This window comes from Ictidomys tridecemlineatus, chromosome 4 (assembly GCF_052094955.1).
Source record: "Ictidomys tridecemlineatus isolate mIctTri1 chromosome 4, mIctTri1.hap1, whole genome shotgun sequence".
Taxonomy (NCBI): Eukaryota; Metazoa; Chordata; class Mammalia; order Rodentia; family Sciuridae; genus Ictidomys; species Ictidomys tridecemlineatus.
Genome location: NC_135480.1, coordinates 129474400 through 129495202, shown reverse-complemented (window position 1 = coordinate 129495202; position 20803 = coordinate 129474400). Strand labels below are relative to the sequence as shown.

Below are 20803 nucleotides of genomic sequence, written 5' to 3'. Positions count from 1 at the left end.
TAATGAAACAGCTTGTAGAATGACAATGGCATATTCCAGAGAGAATGGGAAAGCCAGGGTGGAGGGAACACAGACTGAAGAGGAGAGAAATAGAAAAGAGCTTAACAGGCACAGAGCAAAGTACACAGGCTGGAGGACAGAGTTCAGATGTTATCATAACTAGATCTGAGTTCCACTCATAAAAACTCACTCAGGCTGCTGTGTGGAAAATATGGGTGTCAGGAGGGGATAGGAGTGGAAGTGGAGAGCTCTCTTGGGAATTAATTATAACACCAGTGGACAGAGATGAGGGGCTAGTGAGGTGGTGCCATGGAGGTAAACCTGGGGTAAATTTGAAAAGTTCAAGTGAATAGGATTTTTGCAAATAGATTTGACAGTTCAATATCTTATAACCACTGGGAAACAGGAGATGTTTGACAAGGAAGGACTGGCATTTAAAAATCTGGCTGCCCTATTCGGGATGAGGCAAATGCTGGGAAAGAGCCTAATCTGAGAAGAAACAGAACATGGCCCCAGGGACACAGGCCAGGAAAAGAGATCATGTAGACTGTCATTCAGTAGAGCAAGGATAAGGAATGGGGTCAGGATCACAGCCTGGCCGAGGGAGAAATGCTGGCACATTCCTATGAGAGCAGAGTCCTGGGCACCACCAAGGCAGGGAGTCAGGAAAAGGAGCCAGGTTGGCATAAGGGTCAGAGGACAAGACAGAGCAATGGATAGAGCAGGACTAAAATCCCAATCCAAAGTGCTAGGCTTAGACTTCTTAGATCCCTTCTAGGTAAGATTGGTCCTAGAGTTGGAATGGGACCCTGGTTGGATTTAGGGACCAAAAAGTCAGCTGTGGCTAAGGGTGCCAGGTAGGGCCTGACAAGACCACAAGATTTGTTCTATATTTTGAAAGCAGATACTCCTTTCTTTAATAGCAACATGGCCAATCTACATTCAGATAATCAAGTGCATCACTCTTAAAATTCTATTTCCCTTTTGACCAAAACATCTGCCCACTGTCACATTTATAATGTTAAAGTGGAAGCCCAGGGGTTAAAAGACTTTCCAACGGGAAATGATGGTGTGTTAAAGGAAGCAAGGGCTCTTTCCAAAGACAAAATATTAATTTTATATTCCCTTTTAAGCTAGTTGCTACTAATTTTCAATTTTATGCTGGAAAATAAGATTGTGTCACTCACAGTAATAAAGAATAAGTGATGGGGCCAAGAATAAGATCATGGGGCCAAGTGCTTACTGTTTCATTTACCATATTTAAAAATAAGACAGCTATACCTTTGCTTTCAGACACACTGACAAATGGTCCAAAGGACATATTGAAAAATAGCAGTGATTTGAGAGAAGAATTATAAAAAGCCACACAGAGTAGGGAGGAAACTTAGAAGTCATCTCACTTTGTTTTACAGAAGAGGAAGTAAAGTCTAGGTGGTGTCAGTGACTCTCATGTGCCAAATAATTGTAAATGTTCATCAAATGAAAGAATGAACCCCAGCCCTCCTACCCTCTATCCCATGCTCTTCCCACCACCAGAGAATGCCCTCTGATGCGTCCTATGTCCACTCAGGTGAACACATGCTTACCATGAGAGTCTAACTGCCATATAACTGGGGACTCAGAGACCTCCACAGAACACTTAAATGACAGTGACACAGCACTACCAAACAGCCTGGCAGAGGCCAAGACTGAGCTTGGGTGACTCATGCTGGTTTATCAAGTGGCAGACCAAAAGCATGTAAAATGGCATGTCACCACAGTAACTAGAGCAGAGAGGTCTCACGTCTATTTTAAGAATCCGGAGCCTTGGCGCAAACAGGAATCTCAGAGTTTAAGAAATACACTCCACCTTTTCTTCATTTAGATTTATCTCTAAGAGCTGGGGTGATTGTAACCAAGTCTGCTTTGGGAGACAAAAAGTGTTTGCGCATACTTAGTAACAGCTGCATATTTATTTTTAAATTAGATACATGTAGAGCTATCTTGGTTTATTAAATACATTATAAAACCTATACAATGGAAATTTTATAAGGAGTTAATAAAAACAAAATATCAGTAGAAGTCTGAGTGGTTTCTTCCTCCACCCCAGTGGATCACTGTATGAGCTCAGTGCATATGCACCCCGCTCTGGATTCAGCTGTATGGCCTAATTTGCCATCAACCTGCATCTTTCTACATGTGTATGTGGCATTGGGCATACACTTCAGGAGTGAATCCTAGCCAACAAACCTGTGCCAACTGAAACAGACTCTTTTCTAAGCTCTGCTTAAACTGCCACAGCCCTATCATCATGAGCCAGCCTAAAAAGCATCACTAGCACACATTGCACAAGGCTTTCTTCCACAAGGGTGACACTGAGTCCTAAGAGAAGAGAGACGGAGAGAGGCAATGAGATCTTGCCTCAACTTCAGCCTTGGTGTCTCAGAGAACATCTACTGAACACTCACTACCAACCCATGAACAAAAAGGCAAGAAAACAGAGCCTCATGCTGATGGTGGAATGCATCCAAAACTCAGGAAATCCTACTTCTGCTCTCTAATGTCAGTGGCTTTGGCAATCCTTTCCCTTTTCCTCTGCTCCTGTTTCTTAGGGCATGGTGGGAGTGTTTGCTTATTTAGCTGCCAAGCAGAAAGTCTTTCACCATGTTCTTGTGGTCATAGCTGGTCACCCTTATGACGCTCTCTTGGCTGGGATCCCAGCCCTCAAGGACTGTAACTGGATTACCTCCTAGGACATGTGACTGACTTTTTTGCCCCTAGGCAAATCCTTTAAAGCAATCAACTGTTAATACTTAAGTGCAGCAGTAAAATGCCAACCTGAGGGGGAGCAATGATTTGGGAAGCTCCACTACTGAATTGCTTCCACTAACAAGACAACAAGTCTTAACACAGACGGTGAGCAAATGAGGGATTAGAACTAGCCTCAAAGTGAGCCATTCCTTTATTTAATGAATTCAACTTTAAAATTAGAATACGAGTCCCAGAAGGGAGCGAGCATCCTGTGGGAAGTCTGTTTCCTCCACAGCTTGGTTCTAATAAGAATACTGCTGGCCAAAGCGCTCAGTCACCCCCCATCCCTACATGATGGCCATCCCTGGGGAGGCACAGGTCCTGGCATTCTGAGACAGAAGTCCAAAGACTTGAACACCACCCTGGATACACAGGAACTTTTCTCACTGAAACACAGAGCTCCCCCACATTTGTGTGTGTGTGTGTGTGTGTGTGTGTGTGTGTGTGTGTGTGTGTGTATAAATTGGCTCTTTTGGTGACTGATTTAATAGAAAAATAGATGTAGCACCTGTTTCAGTGAGACAGAGTTGAGACATTTTGGATGTATTCTATATCATCTAAGATACCTGGGTCAAGAATCTGAGGACCAGCTTCAATAATCTAATCCCAGCCTCAATATTTACCCAGTATGACTTTGGGCAAACTGCCTCACCTCTCCAGACTTAATTTCTAGAAGAATTCTGAGAGGATGTGTTAGATCAGGAGTTCACAAACTTTTTATCTGAAGATCCAGATTGTGCATATGAAGTTTTGAAGGCTGAGAGGTAAAATTAAGGCTATAATGCAGGTGATTATATAATAACTTAAAGCGTAACTGCTGGCTCTAAGACCAAAAAAAATGAATGGATGCTGGTTGCCCATGGGTTATACTTTGCTGAACACTGTACAGGACCATCTTCAATGTTCCTCTTTAGCCTTAAAAAGCATTGAAAAATATTACTGTTCCCAAGTTCCCATTCTTTTTGTCCCCTCAAATGATGGTCCTTTTATTGGATTTAAAAATTTTTTTTATTCTGATTTGTTGTATTTGACGGCAGAATGTATTACAATCATATTATATATACCGAGCACAATTTTTCTTCTCTCTGTATACAAAGTATATTCACACCATTCATGTCTTTTTCATACATGTACTGATGTCCATCTCTTTCCACCATCTTTTTTTACTCCCTTGCCTCCTCCTTCCCCTTTCTTCCCCTTTGCTCTATCTACCGTGTGTCTAATCTTCCCCTGCTCCCCCTCCCAACCCCACTACGAATCAGCCTCTCTATATCAGAGAAAACTTTCAGCATTTGGTGTTTTGAGATTGGCTTACTTCTCAAGTTCCCATTCTTATTACAAAAGACCTCAAGCGATAGTTTTGGATGTTTGGGTTTTTTTATTTTGTTTTTGTTTTACCATTTTTACCATCAGCAGAAGATTCAAAGTCAGAGTTTAGAGCTAGAAAGCTCTAAACTTGTTTTATAGATTAAGCAAATGAATACTGGAAAGCTGAAGGGTCTTGTCTATGGTATCCTACTTGGTGGAGTAGCCAAGACTAGAGTTTATATTTCCTCTCTTGTCCAAGACATTAATGCAGAAATGGAGCAACTACCTGAATGGTTGCTATGTTTACACAGAGAAGTACTATAATCCATAAAATGAACTATTTGTGGAAAATTGGTCAAGCCTATAGAACCACACTGAACTACATAGATCTACACTGTTGGGATCTCAAGATGTTTCCACTGAGGAATTCTATATCCCACAAAAGGGATTATTTGTGGAGAATTAGCCAGCTGCAGGACTAACATGAAACACACTGTTGTTATTTTAAGATATAAGCTACATAATCACTGCAAGATAAGATGGATTCAACTTATGTGGGAAACAGGCATTTACCTCCTTCACAATGCTGGAAATATTTAAAATTTCAAAGATCTCTTTCAAGTGATACAACCTTCTTATGAGTACTTAAGTTGTCAGTAAATACCAGAAACCAGAGTTCCAAGGATGGAAACAGCTCCAAAGAAAAGCTCACAAAGGGGGAGATGAAAAGCTTTTGAAGTGACTACAAATGTGAGTCTGCAGAGTTGGCTCAGGCCTTTATCTTTTCCTCTGATGCACTTGGCATCTCTTACGCTAGAGGAGCTACCCACCAAACCACGGTGTTTTCTTTGGGGATTCAATAGGTGTGATGATGACTTTGAAGTTTTGATTCTGATACTGCAATTATAAATGAAAGCAGAGGCTGTCCTTAGTTTTGTGGAGGCCTCCTAGCTCCTGCAGAGGTGAGTTCAACTGCCACGCGCCTGTCAGCAGTGGGACACTGCAGCTGCCTTTAAATGGGAAACTTAAGGATAGCCCAAGCACCTGCAGTGTTAAATTGATCTGTAAAACCGTGTTTTCTGTGAGTTTCTCCTAATTTGGGATATTAATCTGTTTGTCTGTATTTGTATTTAACATGTTCCAAAATTCCTTATTTGACCTGTAGTTCAATTTATGAAACATGCACATGCTCTAGTATCTGTAACATTAAGCAAACAGTGGGATATACACAGGATGATCACAGTCACATTAAAATACATGGGGAAGGAAATTGCTAAAGTGTTATTGGTTGCCTCTAGGAGAGTGATAATCTAGGAGGTGACTTTCTTCTGCTCATCAATGCTTTTTAGTAATTTTTGGAGTTTTTGGAAGGTGACATAGTGGTTCCATAATGAGAAAATAAAGCAAATAAAAATCCCAAAACTCTGCAGCAGGGACAAGTACAATTGAAACTGATGCTGATGTGTCTGCCATCCCCAGGTAACAGTAACTATGAGGAGAAAGGAGGTTCCATGGGGTTTATAAGCAATTACTATTGTTCCGTGAGACACATAGAAGAGACATTTTTAAAAGACTAGTGCATCATTATTAACATGTGTGTCCCCACAAAGGGAAGAATTGGCTTAACAGGTGAGAATGGTGGAGGGAGGGGATACTGGAAAGGTAAGAACAGGGTAAATCTGTTTGACCATAGCCATGGAACACCAGGAAGAGAAAGCAGAGGGAGGAGAAGGTTCATATTGGATAGGCAGGGAGGACACCACAGTGGGCGGACAAAAAGGAAAGGAACTCACCATGGCGGAACCACAGCAAGGGGCTGTCAGAGACTTCAGTGATGGGATGGGAGCAACTGTGCAGGGTACGAAAGGCTCTGCCTGTTAGGAGGTTGAGAAGCCTGCAGTAGACCCACTGCTGTGTGCTGTGTGTTCCATATTCCTGCTGTGTGCTGGGGAGGGAGGCAGGTGGGATCAAGAGTACAGCATACTTGAGGGATCAAGATAGCACCTTACAAGCTCAAATGCCTTCACATGTTCACATTCAGTCTTTCTAGAGTTTCAATGATGCCATATTAAGCCACCTTTGGTTAGGGATGTACACTGTAAGCAACCTTTAAAGACCTCTGTCTTCTCCCTTTCACATATGCATACCCTGTTTCATCCAGGACACAAGCATACATGCATACTCAATATGCACAAACACTGTGCACAAACACACACACACACACACACACACACACAAATATTTACAGAGACAGTGCTAAAGTGTAGCTTTGGAAGTCAGTTTTACTTTAATTCCATCTATGCTTTGACATGAGCACTTTCTCAGGCACATGGAAATGCAGCATCAAACCTCCACTTAACCCAACAGCATTGCACTCTCAAGATCCTCCCATCATGGAACTTCTGGGGTCTCTACTGTGCTTTCACTTGCCCAGAAGTAGGGTTTCAAATATTTTCAACTCATTTTGTTTTACCCACCCAGGGGGAAAAACATGGCTTTTCTGCCATGTTTAATTATACCAGCCCACACCACTGCGATGGCAGACAAGAAGGATCTTCATTGTGTGTCAGTAATTTCCAGTTACCAAGTCTCATGTGATTAATTTCATCCCTCTTCTCTACTAAAATCCAAATTTCTTCCATAATGAGAGAAACACTCCACCAATAAAACATGAGCATATTGCTATATATACTGTTGGAAAACCTGCTCCACTTTGCATGTGAATTTATTCAAATTAATGACTCCTTAAAGTGACATTTTCTACCAGAACAATTCCCACTCTCAATATTTTCTTCATTTGAAATACTGAAAAGCTCTAAAGTGGCACTTTCAGTTTTCAAATGTCTTGCCATTCTCATCTAAAATTTTCCACTACAGAAATTCCCTTGGATCCCGTAGCCAAGCAACTTTTGGGTGAGCACGAAAACATTCCTGTTGCAGAGTGGTGCCTAGGAACCGATTTTATTTTTCCTCTACACACACACAGCCCACTTCAGAGCTAATCCTCCAGCTGTCCTTTGGGTGGATGGGGTCACATGTGTTTCCAGAATACTGCTGGGTTAGTCTGGGCATTAATACTCTGCCCAGCTGTCTTTGAGAAACTTGAAGTTCTGGGATGAATGAAAAGAACTTGTCTGACAAATCGGTGGCCATGACCTCAGAGAGCCATGGCATCAGCAAGAATTCTGCCACCAAGGGCACCTTATGAAACAAGGCACCAGAACCTTCCCATGACCTAAGAGAGATATGGCTTCCAAGGGTCAGGGTTAAGACCATTCTACTTCTACAATTTTGATTTTTTAAAAAAATTCCTAATTAGACAACTCTTTTAATAGCAACTGGGCTGCCAATCTTGACCTGTTTATGAATCCAGTTCTAAAATGCATATGATTTGAAACTCCTCCAAACCAGAATCTGAGCCATCACACAGAGATGGGGAAGGCGACATCAAAAGTAAGCAGGGATATCCAAGGCTCCGACACTCTGTATTTAATGCTCAGAAAAACAATAGCCACTCTCTTGGTCATTCCAACACCTAGCCATTTTTTTTGCCATTGATTTCTTGGGTGATGTTGACATGCCATTTAAACCTTCCCATATTTCATTTGTTTCATATTTGAAATAAATAAGTCATAGTTTTTTCACTCAATATCTTCAAGTCAAAGACAGGACTGGATGGTAGAAGCCCATGGGCCACATTCCTGCTATGTTGTTAGTGGTCTGTCTTGATGATGGTCCTGCCAACAAGTATTGAATCCATTTCCTCCTCCTAGGCTCACTCTTTCAGCCCTTCAGACTTTGTCTATTTATTTTTTGGGTTGTTTCAGTTGTCCCTGGGTGGTCTCTATGCCTCCAACTCAATGGTTGTTAGCAAAAAAGCCATTTTGCTCCCCAGGGAACATCTGGCTAAATATATGGAGATATTTCAGATTGTTAAGGCTTGCGGGGTGCTATAGGCATCTACTAGGTAGAAGCTAGGGATGCTGCTAAACACCCTACAACACACAGTGTGCCAACAAAGAAATGTCAGTTCAAGGGGTCAATAATACTGAAGTTAAAAATTCAGCTCCAATCATATTCGCCTGAATCTGTTCTCCACATACCACCAAATTCGCCTGAATCCATTTTTCACATACCACCAGAGAGACACAAAAAACAATTCCAGTGACATCATCTCCATACTTGAAACCCTTCAATGCTTCCCAGTTGCTCTCAGGTTAAATAAAGTCTAAATACTTCAGCAAGTCATAGAAGACCCATTCTGATCTGGCCCTTTCCTAGCTTTCTACCTCACCCTCAGCATTTTCCTGTGTACTCTTTCCTCCAACCACACATGCATTGCTGCAGCTGGAGCAGACCACTCACATCTCTGTCTTTCTATCAATCTTGTCTTGTTCATTCCACTGCTCACTGATTTTACGACAGACACTCCATGGTGACTAAGGGACAAGTCACTCTCCCAACAGCTTGAAGCACTGAGATCCTAGAAGCAGGCAGAAAAGTGAGCACACAGTTCAGTCAGCAGAGGCCTGACTTACTCAGCACCTCTGTGATCCACTGTCTTCTCCCCAACCTGCTGTGAGACTCCAGGGAAGAAGGAACATCTTCATCTGCATAGTTCATAGCAATGTGCCCAGGTAAATGTGGTTGACCGGTTATGTGAGTGGCATTTGTTATAGCTGTATTAAGGAATGAATGAATTTCTACCCTTTTTAAACTTTCTTCTTGCTCACACATAAAAACATCCTGAAATAGCAGAATGGAAGGATGAAACAGAATTCATCATACTGTTCGTGCACAAACAGCCAGAAACGGGACTCATCCACAAAGGTGGAAGACCATTTCAGTTTAGAGCTGTATTCTCTGCCTCTCTTCTCTTTACATATCAGGAAGACATAAACCTGTAAAACCAGTATTCATCTTGAGGATTGTCTGAATACCATTGCCTGATAAAGACAACAGACATGTATGGAATAGACTTTCGACTGGTAGTCACAACAGAATGGTATTGAGAACACAAATCTTCATGTACTCTAGGAATCCTGCTTTGAAATTCGTGGTAACTAGGATGACTCTGCTCTTACTCTACACTGGGAGGATCATTTCACTGTTTGAATAATTAACAATATTTTTGTTTCTACTTGTCTTCCTTTTAAATTTATTCTACCATTCTAGAAGGTTTTTATCTGAGCTTCAAAATCCATGAAGATGTCCTTTAAGGGGACAAACCTCCTGGAGGAAAAAATTTTACTAGATATTGACAGAAGCTCTTATGAACTTCTAAGAGAGAGACATCAATTTGGCTTCACAGCTGGTAAAAAATATTAAGATGAATCTTTCAAACAGGGAAAATTGAAAAGACAGTTAATGGATTCCTACTCCATATGATGAAATTTTACATTTGTATTGCACTTACCTATAATTGTTTGTCTTCCGTGCATCCTTTTGTTATGTGAAAGAAAAGGCTAGTATTTAGCATTAAAATATCTCTATAGAAAATGGAGCCAAATGGAAGCTTCTAATGGAATGGGGTGACAGGTTCAGATTAAAGCTTACCCAGCCTCCTCTTCATGTCCTAGGAGAACTTCAGAAATGGCCTATAGTTTTGTATTCCCCTTGCCAACCATTCAACCTGTCTGGTGTAACAACTTTTATTTCTACTTATTTTCTCTCTTTCTCTCTCTCTCTCTCTCTCTCTCTCTCTCTCTCTCTCTCACTCTCTCTCTCTCTCTCTCTCTCTCTCGTTACTGGGGATTGAACTCAGGGGTGCTCAACCACTGAGCCACATCCTCAGCCCATTTTTAGATTTTATTCAGAGACAGGGTCTCACTGACTTGCTCAGGGCCTCACTAAATTGCTAAGGCTGGCTTTGAACTCACAATCCTCCTGTCTCAGCCTCCCCACTGCTGGGATTAGAGGTGTGTGCCACCACACCTGGCTATTCTCCATTTTTGCAGATAATGTGGAGTCACAATGTCATGCATATGCTATTCTTTCTCCCATTATTTACTGCATTAGTCATGTCCTCTCTCATTCTACCTTGAAATAATCATAAACCTTAAGAAAAAGTGATTTTTCCCTCAAAGCAATATTTCAGGAATATGGGATGAAGCCCATAAAATCATCAGTAACCAGAAGTGAAAAACACAAAACATTTTCTTTCATTTGCAAAACACACATACACAAAGAGAAAGAGAGAGAAAAAAGCAACATGGATCCAGAGACTCATGGTTAAGAAAAGTATTTTACTGTGGAACTTACAGTATTAGTTGGAAGGACAGATTTAAAAGGCCATTATAGCCAGCCTGTTCTCATAATCACCATATCTTGTGGCCCAGCTGGATACAGAAGGCATCTTCTGAGATCCCATTCTCCATATGTTTCACGCTTTCTCTCTACCATGGTATTTTTGGTATCTAGTTCCTCAGTTCCCCTTCTAACCATCAAAGCATTCTCTCAGAAAAATATTTAGTAAAATTCTTCACATTTCAGTGTGAGTTGGTTACTTCTGCCTCTCTCAAGTGTATTTGTTTTCCAAGGCAAACTCTTACTAAGAACTCAAAAAGCTTTTGTGGAAGGAATTCTTGATTTGAGACTGGGGTAAAGGTGATATTTCAGGGACAAGGAGTCCTGCCCTCTTACATTTCCAAGTATCTACATTTTTAATGATAAAACAAAAAAATACTGTATTAAAGTTAAGGGAAAACGTACTATATTTGTATTCAGAAAACCTTATTTTGTGTGCATTCGTTTTTGGTTTACTTTGAGGTTAGTAAGAATCTGAGATTTGCCTTACCATGTGTCTAAGATTTGCCTTACCATGTACAGTGAGATTTTTCCCTTTCTCTCATGAAGGAGAAGGAAGAAAAAGAGGAGCAATAGAAGGGTCAGGAGGAAAGGGAAGAGAATGAGTCTATCAGCACACATATTATCATCTTAAAAAATATAATGGTTTGGGGGTTAAAGTAGGTACCACATATTTAGTCTGTATCAAAACTATTAGACAAGGTGCTTGTGGAAAAGAGACTAGGAAAATACTGAGGCAAAAAGAGGATGAGCAGCACAGAGATACTTGTGGAGAATTCTTTATAACCACCAACTGAACTGTGATGGAGTAGAAAACATCACCTTTCCAGAGGACTTTCTACAATAATGGAAATGTTCTCAGCCTCAGATTCCAGTATGGCAGCCATCAACCACATGTGGCCACTAGGAACTGAAAATCTGGTAGTGTGATTGAGGAATTGGAATTTTAACTTTAATGGATTTAAACTTGATTTTAAATAGCCTCCATGGCTAGTGGGTACCACATTGTACAGTTTAGGTCCAACACCATTACTGTTTTCCCATGCAATCTTAGAAATACTTGTACCAGTAAAACTTCCAAGAAAAATGGATAGAACTCCCAATATCACACAGACTTCTGACTGAAAAAGAATGTATTTACTAAAACATAGTGTATGGCTCACTGAGGCCCCTGACTCAACCCATTTTTCCAGCATACATAAAATTGGTGCTTCTTCATTCTTCCAAAGCAGATTTCTAGAATGAAGTGGCTGACTTACCTTCACCCAGGGGAAGTTCCTCTTCCTGCTCAATGGGAGAAGGAAGAAGGGGCTGCAGGGGCTCCATGTTAATGATGAGCTGTTTGTTCAAGGAGTGGGAGCTGCGACTCTGAGTAATGCTGACTCTGAGAACAGACAAAAGCCAAACCGAGTTGATGTCCTTTGTGAGTGCTGACCCCTTCTCTCTCAGGGCTACCCAAGCTGAGAAGTGCCTCTAGACACACACAATGGATTAAGCTAGAAATAAAGGTGACATAAAACTCAAGACCCACCACCCTTCTTGCCCTTAAGATCCTGACAAACATCTATGTGTTCCAATGCAACCCAGTAAAAGAAAATGTAGTTCCCCAGATGCCATCAGTCCTGGGAATGTCAGATGAAGATGTGAACATTTTAAGAAGATACAGGAAACACAGGTGTCAGCTATCACTGAACTAGATATGCAGAAAGGTGAATGAAGGGTGTGGCTCAGAGGAATAGAACAAGCACCAAAAGACCCTGCCAGATGGATGGCACAGATGTGCTACAGCTACAAGCTATCTTTCTGTAGCTGGATGTCCAGTGATTAATATTCCCATTCACCCTTCTCACCAGCCAGCTATGAAATCCAGGTCTGTTCCTCCTTTGGGAAGGAACATTCACACCAGTGGCTATGGCAACAGCAGATGGCAAGGAAACTGTTTAGGTGTCCATCAAAACTATTGCCTGACAGCTGGGGAGCCTGTTTGCACTGCCTACTGCAAGGAGACCAGCTGTCTGTCCTGCCAGACAAGGAGGTGGGGACCTACAGGTGAATGACTGGCACCCTTCCCCTCCCCTGTTTCCTGTCAAAACCAAAACCAACAATTCCTTCTAAGATGTTGTCAAATGTCTCCTGCCCTTTGAAGCCTTCCTGGATGGCTCCTGACAACAGAGACAAAGACTCACTCTCTCCCTCCCTCCCTCTATCACTTTCTCATACTGCTCTCTGTTCTTTCACAGCTATCTGCATGTCACCTCTGTCTCTGTGCAGTCATTGGTGTACTGAGCATTCCCTGCCTCAATAAGCACCATAAGGGCAGAGAGGGCTGACCTGGCCATCTCTGTCTGCCCTAAGGTGTCTTGTTTGTCATTATGTTAAGGGTGCTCAGGTTTAAAGCCAAAGTAAACCAAGTGTAATACTGGTTTGGCATGTTGTCATTTCAGACTGGCATAGGTTCTCCTAGGCCTGGTGGAGGGACTGCCTTCTAGCCTGAGCTAGACCTGGGATGAAGAGGGGAGGAACAGGATGTCTTTTAGCATCTTGAATTAACAGATGGAACTAACTGGAAGAAATTTATAGGGACTTGCTTAATCACGGAGTCCTTTGCTTACCTCATTCCTCAGCCACTTACAATATAGTAACGGGTATGAAGGTCTGCCTTGTACTGGCAGGGGTATAGCTCCCCTGCCGCCTTAAGCAACTCACTGTCCAGAACCAGGATTTTCAAACTTTCTTCTCTGAGAACTGCATTATGAAATGCAGGAAGGCCCACAAGGAAAATAAGTGTTTTATGAGTGTTTACCCACAACTATGTGTGATTTGCTTTTTAAAAAAAAAATTTATTTTATTTGAAATGCTGGCCTTGACCATTATTTCACTTCATGAGTCATTGATGTGCTATAGACACCATTGGAAAAACACACATCTCATGAAGGAGGCTGATGACCCAGGGTCCCAGTGGAGTACTAAGGAGGGGCACCAGATCCTGGTGAGTAAGGGGAGAGCCAGGGAGGACCTTGCAGGTGAACTGATGCCTGAGGCAAGTCCTAGTGAGTATGGTAGAATTTACAAGGAAAAAAAATAGGGAGAGAGAAATTCTTACAAAGAGAAGAAAGAGAGGGAAAAAAGAGGGAGGGAGCAAGATAAGAGAGGAAGGAAATAAGGAAGAAGGAAAGGAAGGGAGGAGGGAGATTACTTCTTTATTGTCAATGGTTCTCAGTTTTTGAGTTTTCATGGAATTTCTTCTGTCCCTGTGGTCATTAATGACTGTGATTCTGTCTATCCTAGTGCAACACATTGCTATGCTTTGCATGGATTTTCTAGCTTTCTGACTTCTGAGATGTCCATTGTTTTAATCAGCTTTTTGGCTGCTACGACAAAAAGACCTGACAAGAACAATTTTAAAAAGGAAAACTTATTCTGGGGCTCATGGTTTCAGAGATCTCAGTTCACAGATGGCCAACTCCATACCTCCTGAGATGAGGCAGAACATCAAGGGGAAGGGTATAGAGGAGGAAGGCAGCTGGGAACATAGCCTCAGGAAGCAGAGAGAGCAAGAAAACACCCCCCTCATGGACAAAATAAATCCCCTAAAGGCAAAATCCTCAGAGACATATCTCCTTTAGCCACATCCAGCCTGCTTTCTGTTACCATTCAATTAATCCTTATTGGGGATTAATTCATTAATTAGGTTAAACCTCTTACAACCCAATCATTTCATCTCTAAACTTTCTTGCATTGTTTCACACATGAGCTTTTGGGGGACACCTCACATCTAAACCCTAACACTCATATATTAATTTCTTGCACAAAACAACCCTGATTTGTTCTGCCCCGTGACTGACCATGCCAACCACTTAAGCTGGCAACTCTTCTTATCTCCGAAAAAATCACTGTTTATGCTACAATGATGGGTCCTTAGCAAGTCTTTATGAAGAGTCTTTAACTGCCCATCAGTCCTCCCAACATTCTCTGGCTGAAAACTGCAAGCATCCTCCTGCCTCAACCAATATTGCAATGTCCAGCAAATGGCTGGTTTGGGGACAGATTTACCTTCAAGACGTGGGTCATCCTTAACATTGGATGGTCAGGAAGATGCTGGCTCAGCCCCTACACTCACAGGCCCCAGGCGCTCCACTATAGTAAGGCCCATAGCTACTACAAGGGCTTAGAGATCTGCCCAGGGTTGACCAGATGGTACTTGTAGGGAATTACAACCCTGAGACTCTCCAGTAACAGAATACAGACAGGAACATTATTTAGACTCAGATAAACACAAAGGTGGCTATGACTAGGGATTTCCCTGGAGCACAAATAATCCAGGGCTTCAAACCATGATATTATGACAGGTTGGGGGACAGAGCAAGCAAAATGAGGAAACAAATCCAAGTTTCCTACCTTTCCCCACTGCTATGGTCTGAATGCTTATGTCCCCTTAAAATTCATTTGTTGAAATAACCTCCAATGTGATGGTACCAAGAGGTAGGGCCTTAAAAGAATTCTGAGGGAGCTTATTTTTGCCTTCTACCATGTGAGGACACAGCAAGAAGGCACCATCTGTGAGAAAACAGACCCTCACAAGACATCTATTTTGCCAGTGCCTTGATCATAGGCTTCCCAGTCAATGGTATTTTGTTATAGAGAAATATAGAGAGAAATAAATTATAAAAAAATAGAGAAATATTTTTTCTTCTTTATAAACCACCCAGCCTATGATATTTTGTTACAGCAGCTCAAATGCACTAGTATACCTACCCACCTCCTTTAGTCTAAAATTTCCTTTTTTCACCTCATTTTCCCTTTGCAGATTTGTGTGTGTATGTGTGTGTGTGTGTGTGTGTGTGTGTGTGTGTGTGTGTTAAAACATTAGGTTTATTTGCTCAAAATTCTGGAGTTTGGAAATAGAAAATCCAAGAATTTCCAGAACTGTATTCCCTCTAAAGCCTATAAGAGAGGATCATTCCTTGCCTCTTCCAACTTCTGGGAGCCTTAGATATTCCTTGGCTTGTGGCAGCATTAACTCTAATCTTCTTTGAAGACTTTTAAAGGTGTCAAGGCTTCTTTATTGTGAGAGCTCAAGAGCACAGTTGTTCTATGATAATATAATACCAGAATCTGAATGGCCCTTTTTTTTTAAGCTAAGAAAGTGATTTGTATACACTTGATCTCATCATTTTCTTTCTCGGTATACTTGTAAAATAGGTAAGGTAAATACCATATTTACAGATGATGATGAGGTTATATAACTTAACTAAGACACAGGGCCTCCATGATCCAAACAAGGCCCCACTGCTTAACGTCCCACCTCTCAACACCAGTGCACCAGAACCACAGCTCTATAACATGAATCCTTGGAGACACCCAGTGTTACATTTTAGAGATGAGATAACCCCCAAAATCTCATGTGTGAGACAATGAAAGAATGTTCAGAGGTGAGATGATGAGACTATGAGAGCTGGAACCTGATGAGTGGATTAATCTACTTGAACGGATTGACTGGGTGGTAACTATAGGCAGATGGAGTGGACTGGAGGAAGTGGGTCACTGGGAGCATGACTTTGCGGTTTATATTTTTTTGTCCCTGGTGAACAGAGCTGTCCCTCTTCCTGGTTGCCATGTCCAAAGCTGCTTTCCTCCATGGCACCCTTCGCCTCACCTCCGGCCCAGAGCTGTGGAGTCAGCAGCCCAGGGTCAGAACCTAAGAAACCATGAGCCAAAGTGAACTTTTCCTCCTCTAAGCTGTTCTTGCTGGGTCACTTGGTCATAGTGGTGTAAAGCTGACTAAAACACCAAGCCTTGTCATGAGGTAACTGGTTCTATGACTGGGTCTTCCCAGGCCAGGCCAAGACACAGGTCAGGTAACTCCATTCTCAGAATCCACCCGTTCATCAGCTGGCTATGAAAAAGGCCTGACCCACTTTGTAGCCCACTCAGGTGTAAAAAAGTCTCCTAGAAGACTGCCACAAAGAACGCTATTAAAGTTGAAAGGTTTCCTTTGGGAACTGCAAGTTGATTCTAATGCTGGAAAACATGGTTTGTATTAAACTTACCTCCTGGTTTTTCTCAAATATGCTTTTAAGATAGGCATGAAAAAATACCATGTTTACAGATAAGGAAACCAGGGTTATGTAACACTTACATGGATAAACTCAGGACCCAAAAATGGTGGCATAAAATAGAGAGGTAGAATGAAGCTGCAGAAGTTCTTTCACCACTTCTTGGAATGCTGGCCTTGCTAGCAAGCCTCCAAAAACTTCATCCACAGGAATACTAATGCAAATGTATCTTTCAGATCCTACCTTCCCATTTTTGGATAAGAGATGATAACACTATCAAAACATACAATTGTGTGGTTTTATAACTTCAAAATACTTGATTTATAATCCTCCCAACAAAATCTAGGAAAAGCAATATATAAATCTCATTTTATACCTGGGCAAACTGATGATTTGGGAAGCTGAGTGACTTATCCAAGGCTATAAGCTGGGAAGCAATACAGCCAAGACTAATGTGCTTGATTCAGATATAAATGCTGCCTGTGAGAAGCCTGGTGGTGGCTGTCATGCCCAGGTGACTGGCACAGTCAGCCCTGTGCTCAGTGAGCTTCAGCCTGTGTCAGATCGGGAGAGTGATTCTACCCAGTAACCAACCCAGGAGAGTTTTGCTTGTGGATCTTCTCATCAATAAATGATCAGTGACCTAACATCAGAGTTAACTTCAGCTCCTTTTTTTGAAGAACAAGAAAAATTCCAAGACATTATTCTCAGTCTGTTTCTGTCTTTCTCTACACACACCTCAGAATTAGGAGTCCATGAACCTGTCATTGTTTGACGAGTGGAATCTCAGGGGTGAGGAAAGATGCTTAATTAAAGACTTATCATCACCATTCTATACTAACAGTCATCTCTGGATGCCCACCATCAGAGGAGAGCTCATTATTTGACAGCCATAACAAAGAAGCTGAAATAATTTGAAAATAAAATAATTGTCTAAGACAAACAATTTTCTACCATGCAGCTGGCTACTTGCTGGGAAAGAGAATTTGCCAACAGGAAAGTATCACATATCATCACTGCTCTGACCACAATGCTGCCTCTGGAGAGGTGAAGTTTGACAGTGCAGCATCTTGGACAGACTTCAGATCTAAAATTAAAAATAATGGGGCTGAGAATACAGTTCATCCACGAAAGAAAATAACAGAGGTGCTACTGTTACCCTCGCAGTTCATGAATTCATTCAACAAACAAGTACTGCATTCTACTATACACCAAGCACTGGGTTAAGAAATGGAGAATATGGAGAGGACAAAGAGGGACAGAGCTTTGGCCTCCCAGAGCTTGCTTTGTTTAAAACCATTACATTAACCAAATTCTTCCCAGTACTGTCAGAGATTTAAGGGATGCTGACAAAGAACCAAGGACAAGAGAGGCTTCCTGAGGATATGAACTTAGTAGTCTTTCACATACAGATGAAAGAGGGTGGTAGAAGACAAAGAAAGAGCATGAAAATCAGGCCTCAAAAGCCTGTGAGTCCTTGTTTAAAATCTTGAGGGATTTTAAAAGATTCCAGAAAAGAGAAATGGAATTGATTGATGCCTCAGGCTGTATTCATTTCCAGCCCCTTTTTGGTGGTTCAGTGCCCTCCAAGAAAAGCTTTCACTCTGGCCAAGCTGCTCCCTTCACTCTAATACCACCAGAGAGCACAGCTACTCAAAGTGTGGTCCATGGACCAGCCAAATGGCCATCACCTGGGAGCTTGTTAGTAATGCAGACTATTGAACATCATTTGGCCTTTTGAATCAGAATCTGATTTTAAAAGGATCCCCAGGTGATCCTGTGCAAGTTAAGGCTTGAGAAGCCCTGAGCTAGGAAGTCTTGATTTCCTTAAATTATGAAAACCTCAATTTATAAGAGAAGTATTTCAAAATATTCTTTTTTGATCTCATTGACCTCCCATGGATGGTAACTATGAGACTCTTGGAAAGTTTTATGATGGGGAATATGTCTCTCTGAAAGTTTGTGTTCAAAAAGTTTCCTGGGTTTTTTTTGTTGTTGTTGTTGTTTGTTTGTTTGTTTTACCAACAAAAGAACTCCCCAGCATCAAGTTTATTTATTTATTTTTTTAAAAGATCAAATACTCAGACTTCAAGCTGGAAGAAGTAAACCAAAGCAGAGCCCCTTGGAAGTAGTTCTGCCTCTATTATTACCTTCTAAGAGGACAACAAAGGTGGCAAGCACCAGAGAGAAAAGAGCTCAGATCTCAGGAGCAAGACACTGGAACTTTAGACCTGCATCTGCAGCACCAAATATGACTTGGATAAATCATTTCACTTGTCCAAGTCTGTCAATGAGCGGAAGCAATAAAACTAGGTGAGGTCTGAAGTTATTTCCAAGGCAAAAATTCTGGATAAGTTGAAATGATGTGTTTTATCATTGCTGCTGCTTCTTTTCTACACTGTGCTGAATAATCACAGTTTAGGGCAGGGGAGGAACTCATTGATGGGTGGGCTATCAGATGTTCAGGTATTACAATAAGGTGCCCCCAGCCAAGTTGTTCTACCTTCCCCAGCCCCTCAGTTTTCTCCTACCTCTTAAAGCACGAAGTACTGGTTTTGTAGATGCATGTGACAGCTTCCCACCAGGCCACTGCAAGCAGGGTTCAATTATAATCTGTATGCATCTGCATAGGATCTCCTGTAGACTGTGGTTTTGTGCCCCTCTTTGGGAGAGGAGAGAAGTCCATTTAGGTACCCTTGCCAGACTGGCCTACCCTCATTTCTGTGGGACTGCAGCCTCTTCCTGCCCACAACCCTGAGGGACAAGAAGTGGCACCCAGCTTACATGGCACCCTGGAAATGGCAGAGACTCAGCAAACCTGGGCATAAAGGAATCACCTCTGGGTTCCATAGATGGAGAAAGAAGGACAGGTGCCAACCAGCATGTGGGGAATTCAGTAAGGAATTTGGCTCACGATGGTCTTGCTTTAAAAGGGGGGGAAACACCATGATATGAATGTTTAGCTTTAAGATATTTAACATGTTTGAGGTTGAACATGTTCAATAGGTTGTGTAAATTGTGGTGGTGCAAAGTTCAGTTTGGTCAAAACAATATTTAATTCTTAAAAATTATCCTAGATAGTCACCTTAATGAAGATGTGCACCCTCAAACTGATAACAACTAGACCCTCCTTCCTGTAGGTGGCCCTTGAGAGTAAAGGGCTCATCTGAGCCTCTTCCCTCATGTGAAATAGTCTAAAGGAGTCCAGCCAATGGGAACTGATGAGGGAGACAGCAAATTAGGCAGTTCTAAGAGGACAGAACACCAGAGCTTGGCCAAGAGATAGCAGGCATCCTGCTTGCTCACATGATACTCCATACCTAATTAACATCTCTTCCCAAAGTAAGTGACTCAAAAAGGAATCCAGCTGCACTCATGCCACTACCCAGCCAAATCTGTCAAAGGGAGATTTCTAGGGATGTGAAAGAGTTTAAAATTAATTAATTTAATTTTTTAAATTACACACAGGGTATTATCAAGAATTTGAAAAAAATCAGAATTTGCTTTTCCTTTTTTTTTTTCTTTCAGTGTTAAGCAGGTGCTCTACCACTGAGACACCTTCACAGTCCATGGAAAAAACAGCTTTTAAATCCCTCTGTCCATCCCTGAAGCCACCTGAACCAGAGGGGACCAACCCACTCACCTGTGTACCTCTGGAGGCTCCCTCTGGATTTTGGAGCTCGCCTCCACCACCTCTTTGGCAACTTTACCACTGTGAAAGACAAAAATACAGGTATGTGCAGATGCTCAGAGGAAGAGAGAACACATATTACTTTTTTTTTTTTTATTTCACAGTGGTCTGAGACAACTCTAAGTATTCGTTCCTTCTCTTATTCTACAAAGGGAACCTAGTATGGAGGTCAAGGGTCTTTTGGGAGCATAAGAGCTCAGTGAAGTGGAAATGAATGGAAGAGCATAAATCTAAGTGGACTTATTTTTGAGCAAATCATGCAAATGTAAATAGCCATCCCCACTCCAACCCCACCAACTGCAATGGGATCAATGATACCCACCTATATCGAAATCTACTTCCTTTAAAAAATATCTTGCTGCTTGACACTGTCTTGATCTGACTGGATTTTGCATACCTTTAAGAAAAAGCAAGGCAGAGTGGGTAATGACATTGAAAATTCCAAGTAGGACATTACTGTAGAACTGTGGTAATCAGATATTTTGACAGCAAGAAACACATTTTATATTGTGACTCAGCATGCACAAATAGGAACTGAAAGAAAAGTTTTACAAAAAAAAATACTTTTTCTTGTATTAAATCTGATGCCATCACTGATATCCTCCAATGCCATTTCCCTTCATTCTTTTTGAACTCTGGTCATGGCCCATAT

The 20803-nt window shown here is 41.6% G+C and overlaps 1 protein-coding gene across 3 annotated transcripts in view; it reads right to left on the bottom strand.

The window, feature by feature from the left end:
- Positions 1-20803, bottom strand: part of Frmd3 (FERM domain containing 3) — a 245933-nt gene that overhangs the window by 25914 nt on the left and 199216 nt on the right. For all 3 annotated transcript variants that reach the window (XM_005340906.4, XM_005340905.5, XM_078047420.1), the window contains exons 11-13: positions 20474-20548; positions 20104-20172; positions 11664-11788 (exon numbers count right to left, since the gene is read on the bottom strand). In XM_005340906.4, coding sequence (XP_005340963.1) covers positions 11664-11788; positions 20104-20172; positions 20474-20548 — 269 coding nt within the window. The remainder of the gene's footprint in view (positions 1-11663; positions 11789-20103; positions 20173-20473; positions 20549-20803) is intronic.